The sequence below is a fragment of the Culex pipiens genome, chromosome 1 (assembly GCF_016801865.2).
Source record: "Culex pipiens pallens isolate TS chromosome 1, TS_CPP_V2, whole genome shotgun sequence".
NCBI lineage: Eukaryota > Metazoa > Arthropoda > Insecta > Diptera > Culicidae > Culex > Culex pipiens.
The window spans coordinates 56,611,138-56,631,650 of NC_068937.1; the positions used below are offsets into that span (position 1 = coordinate 56,611,138).

Consider the following 20,513-nt stretch of genomic DNA (forward strand, 5'->3'; position numbering starts at 1 on the left):
TTTGTATACAACCCACGTTGTTTTCAATGTGTAAAACAATAAGCATTTTTCGAAAATACTATATTCAAAATACCGGGAGAGAAAACAGAAACTCTCTCAATTTATGGGCAACAGAATTTTTTTACAAGAGAGAAATTCTCTCCTTATTCTTTTCTGCGTGCTCTTTTTCAGAAGATTCCGTGAAGAAAGTGCAGAGAGCAATCAAACAAAGAGAAGCCAGTGTCTCTCTCCGCCAAAATTCCGTTTCCGTACTTTTAATATTTCCATAGAACTGTTAAGAAATGCCACGCAACCAACTGAAGATGCTTGTTAGTATGTGTGTGAGTGTGTTTCTGCGTTTGTGACACAAAATGGCAATTTTTCTATTTCCGTTTGCTTACTTTTACTGAGTTTTTATAGAGAACAATGTTTTTTGCTTTTCATTTCGACTTTTTTCTTATTCTTCTTCTTTACTAAATAGAGGTATATTTCAGTTTTTCTGTTTTTTTTTATGTGTAGATTCAGACAATTTCCCCCAAGTGCACGACTACGGCGTTCGAAAAACGAAAGCAAACGGAAACGAGTTTAGTTTTAGTACCGTTAAAAAAATAAGTGCGTTTTCTTCAACAAACTATTTAATGAGCATTTTGCGAAACTAACCATAGACCGCTGAAAGAAACAGATAGTTTGAAAAGAATGGAATGATTGCAAACACGGTAAAATTCATCCCCGCAGTCCGGAGCGCCGGTCTAAATATTGCAATTCATCGTGGTTTAACTTTTTTGTTTACTCTTCTTCTTTTTGACACATTGATACTTGGTTACGATGCTATGTTTAATATCTTGTAGTTTATTAATTTTTCTTCGTTTTAATGCCGCTACTAAATTTTAAGACACGTGATCATGTTTTCTGTTTCGCGATTAAACGTTATTTACACAATTTCGCCAGTATTTTACGCTTTACAACCCAAAATTCGCTCCATATGTGTGAGTGTGTGTGTGTGTGTTTTACGAAAGAACAATATTTTTTTTTATTTCTGTGTGTTTTATCTATACTTTTAAAAGACACTTCCTTCAATATTTTTTCTGTATTTTTAAGTTCGCCCAAGAAGTACTATTAATCAGCTGATTTTACTCATCATTCCATTCCGCTATCGAATAAATACAGTTTTTTTATATGTCATTAGTTGTTTTGCCATTTCTTCTTGAATGAGATCTTTTCGTTCAACTACAAACGAGATATTTTTAGTTTTTCTTCCAAGCTAGTTAAAAGCTAGTTTTTGTTTTATTCTGTTGAGTAGTTGAATTATGAGAAGAAATTTAATCATCCTGTATTTGTTGGTTGATATTTTTGTTTCTGTTTGCTCGCACTACGCTAAACCACGTTCGCCACTGCACCAAAAAGACTCCTATTGGAATATTTCTCTTGTGTTCTCCTAAGAAAAACTGTCACTACGAAACACCTACATCCAGAATCACGTAAAGTTACACATCTACGAAGAATTAAAAACGTGTGCTGTGTTTCTGTGTTATATTTATGTTTTAGTAGAGTAATGTTGACGGTATTTTTGCGTTTTGTTTAACTTCTCTTTACATTTTCGCTCGCAAATGGGGTTACTTTTCAACTCACCTCGAGAAGCTACCATGTTTTTTTTTTTCTCTCTCTCTATTTACTAGCTCTCTGTCACTTACGCGAATATGATTCCTACTAGGGTAAAAAGTCGACTTAAAATTATGATTTTCACTTAGGTTGCAAGCGAAAAACAATACAATCACAGATCAAACGAAAATTAACTCACACACGATCGGTTCGCCGAGCGCACTCCGTCAAGCCCAGAAACACTTATCGAAACTTTAATATTGATGCTTTTTGTTTCTTTTTTTTCGCTATTTAAGAGTTGATATTTAATGTAACTTACTTAAGAGGGGGGGTAGCGAATAGAACTAATTTGTAAGGTGATGAGACGTAAAACTCTGACGATTTGAACACAATCATTTGCGAATATAAGAGATGACAGCTAAAATGATGAACTTGCTCAATGGAAGAAAAAAACAACCTAACGTTGAGCAAATATGAGATGAGGATTAAAAATAAAAAATAATATGCGTTTTTAAAAAGGGATGATTTAATATGAAAAGTTAAAATAATTTCTCTACTTAATCGAAGCATTAGGGAATTTTGGATCAGTATAGATGAAAATTTACTAAAAATAAACATATTTTCAAATTTTAAAAACCATAGCGATGCATCGCAAATTAATATACAGAATACAACGCAATAGTAAATATTTCCAACATAGAAGCACTAAAATATTAAACTGTTGAAGGTTTTTTTAAGAAGATGTCAAGAAAATCGAATTTAGGCTAATTTAATGCAGTGTTAAGGCTAGTATGCAGATCGGCAGGAAAGGGGTCAAGAAACAGCTTTACGAACAGCAGAACAAAGGAGAGGGAGCAATTTCTTGGGGCTTTTCTTCACCCTCTCTGACTTGCTTGCGCTGCCGCTGCTGCCCATTTGAGTTTTTTCTTGACCGGTTCCTTCCGATTTGCGTACCTTACATTAAACTTGTCAAAAAAAAAAATCATTATTTTCCAAAAGCAAAAGTATATATTTCCGGTTCAATGAGTAACGATCACACACTCAACGCCGATCAAATCATCTGAACGGTTCTAAAACAGCAAGTGATTCGTTGCTCACTGATATGTTTACAACCATTGTGTCATGAATTTCTCGACCCACTTGGTTTGTTGCAAAACTCACACAATAACAACTTATTCTGGCGTTTAATTTGGTCTGCAATAGCAGGTCATAAGTTTGAATAGAGGAGATCAAAAAAACGAAGTTGACTTTATAGCTGTCGGCCACCATTGCTAGTACCAACCACTAGTGTCTTCCTTTTATCTACAAGGACTTCGCCGCCCTGGGCTCCTAAGTGTATGAAAGTATGGCACGGAGCGACGGCGCCGAATACCCATATTTACACAAAGAATTTTAGAGCGCCCGCCGCGGGATTCGAACCGGCGACCTCTGGATTATGAGTCCAGTGCGCGGTCCGATTGATCCACACGGGCGGGACAATAGAGGAGATCAACTCGAAAAAAAATCACCTTCACTTCGTTTACTGATAGCTGTCTAACTGTTAAAGTCATTTACAAAATGAACACTGAATTTTCTTCTCTATCGTTTCATGCACCAAGTGCTTTGTTGACATTTTTCGACACCCACCCCCCATGCAAATTTTTTGCCGGATTTTTTCCGGAGGAGATTCGAAAAAAAGATCCGGCAGCAACATAGTTACTGTTTTGGCGGTGCCGGAAGGTTGGGTTGTCACTTCTGGCAAAAAAAATATTAGATATAAATTTCAAAACCTAGCCTCAAGAACATTGGAACTTGTCGGGAGTACCATGCTAAGAAGGTTTGGTACTCCGGGACCCTCTGGGATGGAACATTGTATTTCCACGAATGCCCTGGACACTATTTGCGTGGTTATAGCGTCACAACTCTGAACAGAATAGACAGTGTTTTTTTACAAATTTACATCAACCCATTTACATTGTTTGGCATGTTTTGGTCAATGACTTTAAAAATTTGACAGCTACCACTACCCCTTTTTCTGTTTAAGGGCCAATACGCACCTCCCAAGAAAAGGTGTCAATAAATGGCTTTACGAACAGTAGAACAAAGCAGAGGGAACGATTTCTTGGACCTCTCTGCTGCCAATTTGTTTTTTTTCTTCCGCATAATGTTAGTAGGCAAATCGGAAGGAAAGGGGTCAAGAAACAACTTTACGAACAGCAGACAAGTTAAGCGAGCCTTTTTGTTTAGATGTTTTGAACTTTGTCAAAACGAAAATACACCATTTTCTCTCAATATTAAACAAACTAAATTTAGTCAAAGCTATCCAAAATCGTCCGAAAAAGAGGTCTAAAATACGCAACTAAGAAACTACATTTTACCACCTAAGCGAACCTTCGTCCTTACTTTCTTACTTGAGCCTTCCGCCGGGACCTTGTTGCTGTTGTTGTTGCGGTCCAACCCCATGGCCTCCTCCAAGTTGCTGCTGAACACAGTTGACGGTCATGTTGGAAAAGTCGACGACGATCGGCGCCGAAATGTTAATAATAAATGTTAATAATAAATGTTCAAGTTAATGTTTTGCTGCGGATGGTGGTGATGATGGTGGGGAATGGCCGCCGGGGTCGGATTGCTGACCGCCAGCGTAAGCATTGCCGGCGGCATGTGGTGGAACGTCGGAGGAGGATGCTGCGGTGTCGGCAATTGCGGGGGTTGTTGCTGTTGCTGCTGCAGAGCCTGAGACAGCTGGTTGTGAAGCTGCTGCTGCTGCTGCTGCTGGTGTTGATGGTGATGCGCCGCCGCCGCTTGGGAATGGTGCTGGGACAGAAGGTTCCGACCCGTTGGAACATGTCCGAGATGTTTGAGAGTTGCTCCGCTGCTGGAGGCATTTTCTGGAACCACTGCGGCAGTCGGAATGGCTCCGGAAGCGGGAGGTTGCAAGTTGACCATGGCAGACTTAACAGAACCGCCTTCCTCTTCGATGACTGCCCCTCGTACGGATTGAGGGATTGACGGTAGAGAGGCGGGTCCACCGGATGTTGAAGGGGCTCCTGCTGCGGAAGCGGCGGCCACGAGGACCGGTGCAGATGCTGTCGGGTTGTTGCTGTTGTTGGCCGATGAGGCGCTCGAGACGCTGTTGTTGCCGGTAGCCGACAGAACGTTGTTCAGTTCGGAGCCGATCGATTCTAGTCTTTGTCATTTGGAGTTGAGCGCAGCGTTGATCTGTGTCCACAGTTCCTTTTTGCACGATTTTGATCTACGGTTGACAGAGTTGGGTGAAAAGATAATTTTGTGAGAATAGGTATCTCTGGTATTTGATGTTGTTTAATCATCAAATTTTTATATTGTTGATTTAATAATAAAAAAAAATAGTATTCTAGTAATTCAATAATTTAATGATTTAATAATTTATAAATTTTATAATTTGTTAATTTCATAATTAAATAATTTAAAAGTTTAATAATTATATAATTAAGAAATTTAATAATTAAAAAAAATAATATACTAATAATTTAATAGTTCGATAATTTAATAATTAAACAATTTAATAATTTAAAGCGCGGTGGGAGAGCTAGGATCAAGTCAGTCCAAGTCCGGTTTAATAATTATTTAATAATTACATAATTTAATAATTTAATATTAAATAATTTAATCATTAAATAATTTAATCATTAAATAATTTAATCAATAAATAATTTAATAATTCAATAATTTAACTATTGAATAGTTTAATAATTTAATAATTTAATAATTTAATAATTTAATACTTTAATAATTTAATAATTTCATAATTTAATAATTTATTAATTTAATAATTTAATAATTTAATAATTTAATAATTTAATAATTTAATAATTTAATAATTAAATAATTTAATTATTTAATAATTTAAGAATTTAATAATTTAATAATTCAATAACTTAATTTATTAGTTGAATAATTCAATAATTTATCAATATAATTATTTATTTAACTTTAAAAAATAAATAGTGCAATTAATAAATTTAAAAATGTAATGATTCAATTTTAATAATTTAACAATTGAATAATTTTATAATCTAATAATTTGAAAATTTTATTAATAAAATATTTTTAAATTGAAGAATTTCAGATTTTTTAAAACTGGTTTTATATTTTGTAATTATAGAATCTCAGAATTGTATAATTTCAGAACGGGTCCGGTGGTGTAGTGGTTAGCGTGGTAGCCTCTCACCCCAGTAAGGCCTGGGTTCAATCCAAGACGGACCCGGTGGCATTTTTCGAGACGAGATTTGCCTGATCACGCCTGCTATCGGATGTGGAAGTAAAACGTCGGTCCATTCGCGTAAAAAAGGTTTTGATTGACTCACCACACATTACCTTCGGACGCCTAGAAATGAGCAGAAACCTGCAACAGGGACCACAAAAGACCCGGGGGTCGTTTATGTGGATTGTTTTGCTTTTTTTTTTTATAATTTTAGAATCTTCTGTGATTCCTTAATTTTTCTGGATTTTGTTTTTTTTTATGTGATTTTTTTTAAATTTTAGTTATAGAATTTTTGAATATTTTCTTGACTGCGTTCCTTTCAAGCTAGCATAAAAAATAAAATTTGCGGGTTGCGCAATTGCTTTAAAAAAATTAAATCACCGCAACGAACAACAATTCCGGTCTTTTTTTTATTAGATCATATCGAGGTTTTTAAGCGAAGATGGCGTTCGAATGGTGAACGCCCGAAATGTCAAAATCACGCAGTGGTACCAACATTACGGAACAAGTGTGCCATGGCATGACAGCCATATTTTTTTTCTAATGTTGGTGCTACTGCGCGATTTTGACATTTCGGGCGTTCACCATTCGAGCGCCATCTTCGCTTAAAAACCTGGATACAAAAAATGTCAACATGCCGTGCATCCCGACTACTCCAATAGACATTTACATAAGGTGTGAAAGGAATACACACAATGTTTACATTGGTTTATGAGACCTTATAAAAAAAAGTCCAGAATGTATCCCTGTAGAACGGTTTTAAAAGGGACCTTCTTTACTGGAATGTGTTGAACTTGAAGTTGTGAACTTTAACTCCTTCACTGCGTAGCGTAATGACTTGCACAATGCAATTTAACCTACCTTTTGATAGACTGCAGCCAATCCTTAAACTGCGCGCTTCCCTCCGGCGTAATCTGGAATGCATTCCGCGCGGACAGGATCGTACTGGTAAACTCTTCATAATCCGCCACCGTGAGATGGTATAATTTCTGATGGATGCACTGAATGTACCTGCAATGGAACGAATCACTGTAGTCCGATGTAATGTAACCCACACCGTGAAACCCTTACATTTGCTGACACTTTTGCATGAGCGGGGCCAGGGCCGACCGCAGGTGCTGCGGAATAATCGCCGGATTATTCCGGGCCAGATAGTGCGCGGACTCGATGGCGACCTCGTGCAGCACGAACGGCGACACGATCGAGTTGACGGCGCACACGCAGAACTGGTGCAGATACTGCGTTCCGAGTCGTTTCGAGATGCGCAGCAGCCACTTGACGTCCTCGCCGTACGGCGGATTGCGGGCATACTTGGCCTGCGGTCGGTCATCGTGGACGCGCCGGGCCAGGGTTTCGAGGGCGAGCATTCCGGCGTTGTACGCTGCCAGGAGGTAGCGCAGCTGGGTGGGTGTGAACTGATGGGGATGGCGGGGTCGAACCGGGGGCGTTGTGGGCGGAACGGCGTAGGGAGGATAGCCGTGGCCGGGTTGGGGTCGGGGTGGTTGTTGTTGTTGGGATTGTTGTGGGGGCTGAGGCTGCATTGGGACACCTTGGGCGCCGTAGTACTGGAGGTTCTGCTGGAGTTGTTGTTGGTTTGGTTGCGGCGGTGGAACCTGGACCTGCACCGGAACTTGCGGGTACTGCGAAGGGTTGTAGCCCTGCGGGGGAACGAGCGGATGCGGTGGCATCGGCTGATAGCTGGCGTTCATCGGTTGCTGATAACTACCCGGTTGTTGCTGGGGTGGATTGTTGTGCGGGGGCGGGGGTGGATATTGGAATTGGGGTGGAGTTGATATATACATTTGCATCTGGTTGGCTTGGTAGGGAATGTTCTGGTGGTAGATGCCTTGACAGGGGAAACTGTACGGTCCGTACGGGGCTATTCCGATTGGGGCGAGCGTCGTTACGGTTTGCTGGTAGGGTTGTGGCGGTGTCGCGCTGACCACGACCGGTGGATTCGCTGGAGGTGGAGGTTGGGCTTGCTGCTGCATATCTCCGGTGTCCATCAGCGACATGATGTTGACGTTGAAGTAGTCGTGCTGTTCGTTCGGTTCCATTTCACCGCCGGGGGTGTTTCTAAGGTACAGCTCGTACCAATAGCGGGCAACCTGAAACAACACTTCCGGATATACGCCACCACCTTTGGCTGCTTGTTCTACGGTCAGACAGGATCGTTCTAGCATACGATCGCTTTGCTCTTTGCACTGCAAGATTGCGCGTTGAATTTCGTTTGGATTGAGTGCTGCGGCGTGGGGTAAAACGGACAGCGCCAGCTCGGCGGCCGGATTGACCATGTTGCTGTCCCAACCGCGAGACGATGCCCGATCGGCCATTCCGGCAGCTTCCGGTGGCGTCAGATGACCTTCCCAGGTGTCGATGAGGAAGGAGATGGCCGGAGCGCCAATGTCCATTGCCTGGCCGATGATCCAGGACACGTGCGATGAGTACGTTCGCGACAGCCAGTTCGGACTGACGCAATTGTGCAGACCCAGAGCGTACAGGCCCAGCTGGAAGGCGCACATGTGCAGCCCACGATGCGGTCCCTGATGGTTCTGGTTGGTTGAGGCTTGCGTAAACAACGAAGTGGACGAAGTTCCACCCGCTTTTGTGAGCACATTCTTGGCCAGTTCAAACATAAAGTGAGCGCTAGCTTCCGACGGTTGATTCGGAATCGACGGATAGGCTCGTTTGCCCTTGTAACGAGAGTCCTTCGAACGAGTCGTGTTGGTAGACACCGACCCGGAAACACTGCCAGGTGGTCCGCCAGACATAATGGGTTGTGTTGCGTTCGAAGGTCCCGGAGTGGGACCCGCTGGCATCTGCTGCTGGGGTTGCGCACCCAAGCTGAGTGCGCCCATTCCAATTTCAACTTCCGCACTTGTACTGCTCTGCGGTCGACTGTTGGCGGCCATGAACTCATTCTGCGGCAAACCGGGATGGTGAGGCTGCTGCTGTTGCAAATCTCCAGCGCCACCGTACAGCTGCTGTTGCTGCTGCTGCTGTTGACTGTTGGTTTCGTACTCTTCCATTCGCAGCTGTGACGTTTGACTCCGCGTTGGAGGATTGTTCGAGTAGTAAGACGGAAGCAGAGGCGTTTTGATGAGCGAATGAATCTCCCGATCCAGCAACTTCTCCATCACGCGACAAATCTTCCGCGGTTCATCCTTGTAGTAAGAGAGCAATGTCAGCGCGAGATCTCCTCGCTGCCGACGTGTTCCTTCGCAGAGCAACGGATGTTCTGCTTCGGACACGTTGGCTTTCAGTCCTAGTGCGGCTACGGCCGCTTCGAATCCCAGATTCTCATCTGTTGGCAATCGGAACGATTGACTCATCACCTTCATGCGGTTTTCCCGGCCAAGTACGCTAGGCATCACCAGTGCGTCAAAGATGAAGCTGGCCAACATGATGGGCAGCAACGCCTCGCCGCGGGACTTTAGCAACCCATCTCGGAGAGCTTCCGCCCGCTCGCGGATGATGCGCAGTTCGGCGTGTCCCAGCGGAATGCGCTTCAAGAGAGCTAGCAGATCCGACTCCTGGTTGGCGAGTTTTACCTCAAGTGGCTTTGTGCTTGCCGGTGGACGGGACATTTCCAGCCCGTACAGACACACCCGGAACGCCAGATGATAGTGTTCGGAGTTTTCCGCCAGAACCGTACAAAGGAAGGCGCACTTTGCGAGCGTGGCCGAGGCCAGTACGCTCAGCTGGTGCGAGATCGGGTTGATGTTGTGCTTCTTGCCCTTCTTCTTCGGTGGCGGCGGCAACTCAATCATCAGATTTGGTGGATTCGCCAACATCTCCTCCGCTAACCGTACGCCAAGGATGCACGCTTCCCGACCGTGGCCGTGTGCGTGAAGTCCTTCGGCGCGGGCAAACAGAATGTCCCAAGCGTCCTCCGTTGGTTTGAGGTTGGAAAACACTTGCTGCGGCGGTTGTTGCTGCTTCGGTTCTTGGCGTTGCTTTTGTTGTTGTTGTTCTTGCTCTTTTTGGGCCTGGGCTTGCTTCGAGTCGTAATAGTACATTCCGTATTCGTCAATGTTTTGCGCGCTGTCCGAACTCGAAAGGCTTTCGTCCTTCGAGGGTCGCCGCAGGTTGCGGTCCGAGTCGGGTGTTGCTTCCTTAGCTACGCTGGAGGATGCTGGAGTCTGCTGTGAGCTTTGCGGTGTTTCCGGATCTGTTTTTGGCGGAACAATCTTCGTCGCGGTTGTCGCCGTCGAAGGGGATGACGAACAGGTTGAACTCGACGTGCCGGATTGGGGCACCTCCTGGTTGTACACTTCGTACAGCTTGATGTTGCCGGATATCTCGTAGTTGTTCATGTCGTTCAATATGCTGTTTGCGTCGTTGGCAGCTGCGTTGGCAGATTTGCTTGCCGCCGCTCCCTCTTCAACGCTCGACGAAGAGCTATTTGAAGAATCGCTCACACTTTCGTCCTTTTTGCTTGTCTCCGGCGTGGGCAGATCGTCCACCACATTGACGTCGTCGTCGTTTTCGCAGAACCCCTCACTGCTAACGCTTGACCGGTTTCCACCGGTTGCACCGCCTGTTGGGGCCGCTGGCAAGTGTGGTTCTAGTTTTGAGCTTGCGTTTGCCTCGTTGAAGCGATCGGGGACGCTGTCACTGCTGCTGTTGCTCGATCCGTAGCATCGGTCCCGATGTGATCGATAGTCGCGTCTCGTGTGGTGAGTTTTGGCCGCAGCACTTGAACTACTCGTTGGTAGATTGGCGTTGGCACCACTGCTGGTCGTCGCGATGGCCACCGCTCCGCCACTACTGCTAGCTCCACCGACACCGGAACTTGACGAGGCCGAAGCAACCACGTTGCTGCTGTTGCCTCCGTGGTGAGCGCCACTGTGGCCGTGATGATGGTGAAAGTGGTGGTGATGTGGCAACTGCTGAAATTGCTTCACGTTGTTCTGCAGAATCGCTTGGCTCGAGTTGACCTGGCCGGGGCCAGATTCACCCTTCGACTCGTTGTTCTGCTTGAAGCACGTGAACGGACAGTGGTACATTGGATTCGTGTCCTGGGTGTGCGTTATTCCCTCGATCGGGTAGTCTTCCCAGTCTAAATAGCATGCCTCGATGGCCGGCTTGAACCCGGCAAACAGTTCCGCATCGTTGCGCAGGTTCTGCTGTTGTTTGCTGCTGTGCGAGGACGACGCCACCATGTTCTTTGCGACTCGATCCAGTATTTTCAGATGCCATGTCGTGAACTGTGCGTGAAGCATGTCCCGTTCATCGGGCGCCAGTCCCGGGTTCAACGAGGCCAATCTCCAAAGCACCACAATCTCATCACAAAGCGACGCACACGCGTGTTGTGTCGCGTTCGAGTTTGAGTGTGTGTTGCTGTGCTTTCCCCCGCCGTGTCCGTTGGAACCGACCAGCAGCGCTAGCTTGATGTTGAACCACCAAACCAGAATCTGGTCGCAGGCCATCACTTCTTCCGTGATAATTTCCAATAACCGGACGGCGTTGCGATCGCATCGCCGATACATCTCCCGCACGATCGACAGCAGATTCCACATTCCTTCCGGTTCGCGTCCTCGCAGCGGTCGCAGTAACGAACTCCATTCGGCCGCCGCCGGCGGAGCTGAATTCGTCAAGTAGTTGACATCGCTGAATACCATGGGCGTTGGTAAACAGAACTTGATCAAGATCTTCTTGATGTTATCGTGCAGCGTCTTGTCGTCCAAGTACCAGTTGGTTTGGTCGTTCACCGAGGCACCCGCCGTCGGATCCGGCGCACCACAAACCGTGTTGATCGTTGTCGGCTGCGAACTCAACAGCTCGTCCAACAGACGCTGCGCGATTGGGAGTATTTGTTGCGACAGTTCACTTATCAGATATTGAGCAAATTTCTGCAACTGATCCCGCTGCAGTCTCGACAGGGACTCCGACACGGGCGCTCGAAGACTGACCTTCGTGGGACAGTGAATCCGGTGCAGACATACGGCCACCACGTGCGAACACCAGTAAGCTGCCGGCAAGCACGTACAACTGCATGACGAAATTCTTCTACGATCAAACGTAACTGCCACATTGAACTGGTTCCTCGGCTGGGTCACCACGACCGTCGCCGACAGGTGGAACCCGATCTGCAGTGGGTCCTTTACCGCCCGACTCTTGAACAACTGGTCGCCCCGGTGGAACTCGTCCGCCGAGCTGTTGGCCAGGCACGAGTACAGCCGGATGTCTTCCTCGTTGTCCGGGAAGCTCCAGTAGGCGATACGGAGCTGCAGCTGTTCGGGAACCGGTGGGTAGACGTGCTCTACCAGCTCGAACGGGATGAACGAGGCCACGCAACGGGCGGCAAGTTCTGTGAGTGTGGTGACGTCTGGAAATTGGACAAGAAAACAAGAAAAGGTTCAGAAACAAAAGTAATGACAATTGTCCAAAAGATTTTTTCCTTTATTCTAGAGATCGTATCGAGGTGCTCCCATTTGGATGAAACTTACAGCGTTTGTTTGTCTATACATGAGATGAACTCATGCCAAATATGAGCCCTCTAGGACAAAGGGGAGTGGAGTAAGTTGACGCTTTGAAGTTTGACGTCCAAACAACAAAAAAATCTTCAAATTGCTCGCATTTCCGTAAAACTTCATCAATTCCAACTCTCTTAGATGCATTCGAAAGGTCTTTTTAAGCACTTCAAAATGGTTTGACTTTTCTCATAGCTTTTGCAAATTACTATTGAAAATTGATTTTTTTAAAAGCTCAATATCTTTTTGCAACAGCCTTCAACAGGTCAAAAGTAAGGGAATTTCATGAACTAAAAGCCATACGGTATTAACTTTTTGGCCAATTTTTGGCCGCAGTTTTTCTCATAGTTTTTCGATTTTTCTATAACCAACATTTTACAACGTTAGTTTTTGCCTTGCAGGCTCCCATATCGGCACTTTTTAGTCTCAATTTTGTCGTATTCGAAATCCTCGGAAAATTTCACGTTAGTTATAAGTGTTGGAATTGTAAATTTCATATAAAACTTAATTTACATTTATGAAAAAAGAAATAGATCTCATTTACCCTGGGATCATTACGTCAAATGCTGTATCAAGTAGACGAAAACCCGTTGCAAAAAGAGGATTTTTTCAGCACGAGTCGTACGAGGTTCACCGAGTTGGATAAATACGAAGAGTGCTGAAAAAATCAAGTTTTGCAATTCCAAAAAACACACACTGAGTGAAATTTTATGTCAAATTTTCATGTATTTTGTAAATAAATCGTTTAAATCAAAAAAATGTCGAAAAATGTTACTTTTCGAAACAAGTGCTGAAAAGTTCTACTTTTCTTTTGTTTCAAGTTGTCAACTTGAGCTTCGAATACTGGCGCAAGAATGCTCGGCGCATATATGTTTTGGCTCGACTTATACCCGTTTGTAGTAGCTTGTCTACCGATGTTTCCTTCAACGTGTAAGATATCGCAGCTTTTCGGTTTCTTTTTCTCTGTCCGTTTTTTACATAACTGTCCAATGTTTATGCAAAAACTTTTGTGACTTAGGACATTCATCCCGCTACAAACAATTTGTTTCCCGTGTGCTCCTAAAATCGCCTTTAAGTAGGCTTCATTTTGTCGTGATTTCGTAAGTTTATTTAACAGAGTTCATTGGATTCCAATAGGAGCTTTCTAAGCTTCTAAGCTTTATATCGTTTTCAAAGTTTTCAATGTTCGCAACGCCAATGGCTATCTACCTAAGGTTCTCGCGGTTGAGTGTGTAGTGGTGCGGTTGTAAAAATAGCTATCTCTGACTCTCTCACTTTCGTAGATGCTGAATGGCAAGCTTCCCACTGTCCGGTTAACTCGGTTTTGCTTTGCGCCTGCTTTGTTCGGTTTTTGGGCTCGTACCAAAACCGCAGTGTGCGTCGTCACTGGCGCATGGGAAGCTTGCTATGCTCGCGTTTGTCATAAACGCTTGTTTGATTAAGAATTTGTACGATTAAAAATATTCTTTTGGTGAAAATTGCGTTTTCAATTTCTTTTGGAAAACACATCATTAATAATACCTTGCTTTCATCATAAGATTTTTTGTATCAAGTCGATGTTATGAATTGAAAGAAGTTTAATTCTTTAGTAAGAAAGGCTCTATCTCACCCCTGGTGGGATTAAATCGGGTTTTTTGCACCTTGTTGCATAAAATACTATTTCGTTAACAATTTATTTATTTGAAAATTAATGATTGTAAAACAACTGTGTTGATGTATAAGGGGTTGTTCCAATATTACGTCCAGAGATTTTCGGGATTTCAGATCCCCCCTCCCTCTTCTCAAGCACGTTTCCTTTACCTTTAACATGAGCTGTTACTTCATAACATACGTATACTTTTCGACAAACCCATGAAATCTAGTTTACTGTTCGGAAATTCTTTTAAAAAATGTTACTTAAGGTGGTAACCTAAGGTGATTGAAGCCTTCCTCACATTGATATACAGTCGACTCTTTGGCTGTCGATCTTCTCGATATCAATAATATTGCTCCCATTGTTAATAAATTGTCCAGTCCCTTCAAGAAGATTGTTTTGATTTTTCGTTCTATAATTTGATAGCTCCCTCTCTCGACGGTCACTTCAATATCGACAACGAAAGAGTCCACTGTTGTTATATTTTTCATTTGATAGGGTTGTTAGATCTTCAATCTTTTACAATTTCATCAAAATATCAAAGATCAAATTAACACTTAAGTGATCATAACTTTTGATAGGGCTGTCAGATCTTCAATCTTTTGGTCGCGTTGGAAAGGTCTTTTGATTGCCTGGTTTCATGGGTCGCATGATAGATCCGGACAAAAAAAGTTGACGAGTTGGCGTTTATTCGGGGAAAGAGTGTTAACACAAAGTGGGTGGTGTTTATATAAAAGATGCGCGTGGCAAAGCCTACTGCGCCTAAAGCTAAACTAAACTAATCACCAGGGCCGCACTTAGGGTTGACTTCCAACACCCCCTCTCAAACCTAAAGTGCTTCGAAGCTTCTCGGTCGAAACAGCTTCGGCCCTTGGTGAACACATCGGCGAGCTGGTCACTTGTCAGGAGGAACTGGCAACTTGGTGTGTTCTTCCTGGCCAGCTATCACGGATGTTGTTGTTGCGGATGCTCCGAGGTTCATCCGCTTCTGGTCTTGTAGTTTTTCTTGTAGTGTTCTTGCTCTCCTCTTGACTTGCCACCGGAGAGTTGATGGCGGTTCCGATCGGTTCGCAGGCAAAACCGAATGTTGAGCGACGATCGACGACGTGGCTTCCCCGGTCTCCGTCCGCAACTCCTAGCAGCGGATCGACGGTCTCGTTCCGTTTGCGCTCCTTCAAGCTTCGAGATCTTCTTGAACAGCAACCGGAACTTGTACCGCTTTTGCCTGTTTTGCAGCGCCTTCAAGCCAACCAGCGATTTGTCCAGCTTTCGCACCTTACCCCCCCTCTCAAATCCTGGAGGCTTCCGTACTTCTGTCTGGTGCAGCTGTTCGACCGCTTCTGCCGGCAGCTCACGAGTGACGATTCGGGCGTTCTTTTCTTTGTAGTCGTACCCCGCACGTTGTGGGCACCCCGTCACGACGAGACGAGCTTTGTACCTGGCAGTAATACCGTCTTCTTCCTTCTTGATCCTGAACACCCACTTGCAGCACAAAACTCGGCGACCAGCAGGTGCCTCGACGAGATCCCACGTGCGGTTCTTCTCAAGCGACCGCAACTCGTCGTCGATAGCGCGCTTCCACAGCGGCCAGTCGTCGCGTTTCTGCAGCACTTCATTGGTGTCGGGAATCTCATCCACGAGCCTTGCCGGCCACTTCAGCTTCAACTCGTGGTCGGGCTTTGCCGGATGCTTCTTCACGCGACCTCTTCTTTCTCCCGCAGCTTCCTCCAGTTCTGGTACTGCGTTTTCTTCGGGCATTTCTTCTTCTTGCACTGTGTCATCTGCATCCGATTCTTCACTGTCGAGTTGATCGTCCGTGCACACTTTATCTTCCGGCACTTCTTCTTGACTCTCCAACTCAGCCACCACGTCCGATCCACACATTTCGAGCTCCACGTCAAGCACGAACAAACTTCCGTTCCGCGTTGCAGTGCACTTGACATCTCCGTCCTTCGAAATGCGAGCATGATTCCGGCCAAACGAGACTTCCATTCCGCGCTCAGCCACCTTCTCCACGGAGAACAGATTCGTCGTCAATCCAGGCACGTACAGGACGTCGTGAACCGTGCAGTTCAACGTCCTTTTTCCGACGCCGGCCTTCATTTTCACCTCTCCGACGAAGTGACTTTCGAGCGTCACTCCTGCTTCGGCCACGTTGACCACCTTCGGGGTTTCCATCCGACGCACATTCACCAGCAGATTCCAATCACCAACCATGTGCTCGGAAACATCACTGTCCAGCACCCACCGGAACTTTCCGTCTGCTTCCTCATTGTTGGCTTCTTCCGCTTCTGGCACGAACGGCACGTCTTCCTTGGCACCGGCACTGCTTTCCGCCGCATGCGCCTTCCCCTTCTTCAGCTGCTGCACACTTCCGGCAGCCTGTTTCACCTTCTTCCACGGGCAGTCCACCTTCGTGTGCCCCGGTTTCCCGCAGACGCGACACTTGAACGGAAACGTTCCGTTACTTCCGGCACGCGCTGCTTTCCGGTCCGACACTTCCTTCAGGGCTTCCCACATCAGCTTCGGCGATGACATTCCGCGGACGGCCTCCCGTTGCGGCTCGGCGATCGTTTTGAGCAGGAACAACTTGCACTTTTCGTCCTCTTCCTTCCGAGACTTCTGCAGTGCTTCCTTCCGCACCCGCTCCGCCACGCCTTCCTCCGCAACCACCGTGAAAAACGATTCCTCCTCCAGCGTCCGCTCGATACAGTGGTGGAGTTTCTGCGCCTTCAAATCCGCTTCGATCCGGAAACTCCAGCACGAGAAATTCGTCCCGTCGAACGCGTGCGACACAAATTCGTACTCCATCGCACTAGAAAAACGTTCTTTTCGCGTCTTACTCCCGAAAAACTTAACTCACTTTTCGATCGCGAAAAACTACGTCACCTTCCCGGGTGTCCGCGCACGTGGAAAAAAACTTTTTCCTTCCGTTCGCGGTTTCCTTGGCGACGCGCCACGCGATTTGCTGGGCCACACAACCTGACGAGTTGGCGTTTATTCGGGGAAAGAGTGTTAACACAAAGTGGGTGGTGTTTATATAAAAGATGCGCGTGGCAAAGCCTACTGCGCCTAAAGCTAAACTAAACTAATCACCAGGGCCGCACTTAGGGTTGACTTCCAACAAAAGTAAATCTTTCACTGTTACTGAGGGGAAAACCCGGGAAGCGCATCGAGGCCGACATTTACAAAGCGGATTCAGTGACAGTTTAAAACATGTTAAGGTTAATGTTAACATTCCATAGGTTGTCTTTCCTAAGGTGTCGTGATAAGGTCCAGTTTGTGACGATACACTACCTTCCCTTTATTAAGCAATCGAATCCAGGAGGGAAAAGATCACCAGTTGTGGTGGTCCGAGCCCCGATCTACCGCTTACGAGCCGGATGCGTTACCACTGGGCTACGTGGCTCGGTCACGTTTTGATCAAAATATCCGATCCGGACAACGTTTTCATCAAAATATCCGAGATCCGGCCTCAAAAAAGTGTATAAATAACGCATGAGTGCTTACAACTCTTGATAGGGTTGTCAGATCTTCAATGTTTTGAACTCGTTGGAAAGGTCTTTTCAATACTTTTCTAAAAATGTATAACATGACGAGTTTTCTTACAAAAACCACCCTTGATACAATCTTCTGAAATGTAGTCAGAATCGTCCACCCACTTAAACACATCCACACAGACAGTTGCTCAGAACATGATTCTTAGTCGATATATACGTATACGTTATCCCTCTACAACCCAACCCCGCCTTTAGACGGGCTTCGATTTAAAAAATCGCCAAAAAGTTTATTAATTTTTTTGGAAAATTTATGGGTTGAAAGGTTTTATGTGACTTTGCCAATGTTTTTAAAAATGTCATTTTTTTAGGGGTCAACTTTGGCAGTGGTTTTTACTAACATTTCTTATATTTCAAGTAAAAGGAGTATGCAGTAATTTTTCTAGTACCCCAGACTATGCCTCTACGCATTTATTTACAATTTAAATGATAATGGTGCCATTTTATAGCAGAAAATGTGAAAAACATGCAAAAAATTGAAAAAGTTACTTTAAAAACATGAAAAAATTAGATAGGCAAAATGTAATAAAAGGAGGTTGTAGAGTAGGCCAAATACTACCAAAACAAACATAAACTAAGTAAGATAAATGCAGATTAAAATACTAAAAATTAAACAACAAAAACATAAAACAAGAGAAGTAAAGTTTTACGTAGAACAAAAGTTGCTCAAAATGACCTCCTGAACACGGGAAATATTATACGTGAAGGTGGGTCTAGGTGGTCAAATTAACAGTCTGGACCCGAAGCCTAATTTTTCTGTTACATTCTTATTGGAATTCCATATAAACTGTAACGGGGATTGCAGGCACCGGGTCCTGACTATTAAAAAGTTAATTTTTCGAGTGAGCAAAAACATCAAGTCTGCATGTTGTATGTACATCTATGTACTTCTGCGCATAATTGTCCCACCAGGAATTTTATTTCGCGGAATCATTAGTTTTACGAAGCGTTGTGTCTTGCTATACAACACAAGAGGAATACAAAGAAGAGTGATTAACTGCTAATTGGGGCGATTAGGGACATAAAAGGCAAATAGGAACCCCGGGATAAATATGCGTAGAAACAGTAAAACCGGCCGAAAATTTTCAATCACATTTTTCTCAATTATGCGTAAAACGGCAGTATAGATCGTTGAAGTTTGTTTGTGAAAATTCGCAAAAATGTATGGGGAAAAACATCGTTTCAGGATTTTGGCAGCAGGTGGCGCAGGTTTCACCCAAAATTGTCCAAGTGTGAGAATCTTTTAGGAAATTCAATTCCCTACAACTTTGTCGAATGGTGCGAGAAGTTCCGAGTTGATACTACCCCAGGGCCTTTCATATTATTATGGACTGGATGAGGGATGCGTGGATGGCCTGGCCCAAATTACAGGAATTTCATTGTCTACCAATGGCAATCAAACGAGAAGCTCGTTTCAACCTATTTAAGCGAGCAGTCATCACACGCATGCAGAACTAGACCCGGATCCGTTCAGAGAATTGAAAATTTCTTTGGCTCCAATCTCCTTAAACCCTTCCTTACCCTGATACAAAGTGTATACTAAAAGGATATCGTTACCAAATAAATTACAATTACAATTGTCTATCTTTATCATTTCGTAATATGGTCATGGACAAATCCTGCCAAGACGAAAGTACATACAAGAGATTCAGGATGTATTGGAAATGCAAGTACATAACTCTATAACGAACCCATTAAGATCCTACCTGATTCATTGCCCCGCCGATTGCCGCTGATACCAAACACGATGGACGTCCCCACCGGCTTCTTCCAGCCCCGCCAGTTGTTGCAAACGCTTTCCGGCTCGGAACTCCAGCTGCACAACGAGTCCTCCTCGAACCGGTCCGAGTCCTCGAAGCTGAACCGATCGCACTCTTCGTTGTTGGCTGCGTTTGCGTTGGCATTCTGCTGCTGTGGCGGGTTGTTGTTGTTGTTGTTGTTATTTCCAGCATTGTTGTTGTTGCTGTTGCTGTTGTTGTTGGTTCCGCTGCCGCTAGGACCATTCCACTCCTGGATGGCCCCAGCAGCAGCCCCATCCGGTTGCGGCCCATTTTGGTTACTGGCCGCTCCTCCCCCACCACCACCACCGCCTGCTTCCTGCTGCTGTTGCTGGCTATTGTTTCGCTGTGGCTGGTCGTGGTTCTGATGTTGTTGTTGCGATTGCTCCCGCTGTGGTGGCCGCTCCGGGCCACCCCCAGCAGTGTTCGAGTTGTTTGCCAGCTTCGTCTAAGCTGATCGATAACCTTTTTTTCCCCCTTCTCGACTGCAGCTCAGCTCACACAGACTCACAGCTGAAGAACCAACCAAACCCCCACACAAACACACACAATCGATTTCACCTTCACAAGAAGAACCTTTAAATCTTCGCTTTGCAGACACAGAGTCACAGAGAGACACGACAAACAGTTCGTATTCTTTTTCACCTTGTTTTCCCCCTCTCTTCACACGCAAAAGTAACAACTCCAAGACTTTGAGCTGGATAGAGAGAAGAGCAACTGAGGGGGCTGACCTGTCTGCAGTTTAGTCAATTTTCACACAACACTTTATGTTCCGGACGACGACGACGAGAAAGGTGTTCGGTCTTCAGTGTTGTCTCCAGAGATCCAGAACCATCGCACTTTGCATCACTGCTGCTGGCCTTTCACGGGTTCAGAACGACGACGAAGGACAGCAAACAGCTGAAGAACACCTACGCGTACAATCTTTCACAGAACTTTGGGGTGAGAAAAAAGAACGAATGAACGAACGAAAACCATTAACTTCCTTCTTCTCCGCTGTCTGATGTTGGTTTGGGTTCTCCTCGTATACATTGCAAAAGACCAGTGCTACCAGAAGGGTGGAAAAAGAGAGGTACTTTGTTTCATTCATGAAAGTTGTACAAAAACTCTGAACGAGCTGTTTACTTGTAAGAAAATCGTAATATGTTGCTATTAAGTATTATTGTAACATGCTCAATTAAATAATTCAAACCAAACTCAATTCAACTGTAGGTGATTGAGGTCTTGTTGTTGTTGTTTTTTTTTAACTCACTGTTGGGTTTTCAGAAA

General features: G+C 44.8%; 1 protein-coding gene across 1 annotated transcript; it reads right to left on the bottom strand.

Annotated features, from left to right (window-relative positions):
• Window positions 1–4,406: 4,406 nt before the first annotated feature.
• On the bottom strand, window positions 4,407–19,687 carry LOC120426453 (zinc finger SWIM domain-containing protein 8 homolog). Its single transcript, XM_039591215.2, has 4 exons — window positions 19,173–19,687; window positions 6,872–12,131; window positions 6,662–6,811; window positions 4,407–4,810 (listed from the first exon to the last, which is right to left on the bottom strand). The coding sequence occupies exons 2-4, from the start codon at window positions 11,422–11,424 to the stop codon at window positions 4,750–4,752; spliced, it is 4,764 nt and encodes a 1,587-aa protein (XP_039447149.1). The 5' UTR covers window positions 11,425–12,131; window positions 19,173–19,687; the 3' UTR covers window positions 4,407–4,749.
• Between the last annotated feature and the right edge of the window lie 826 nt (window positions 19,688–20,513).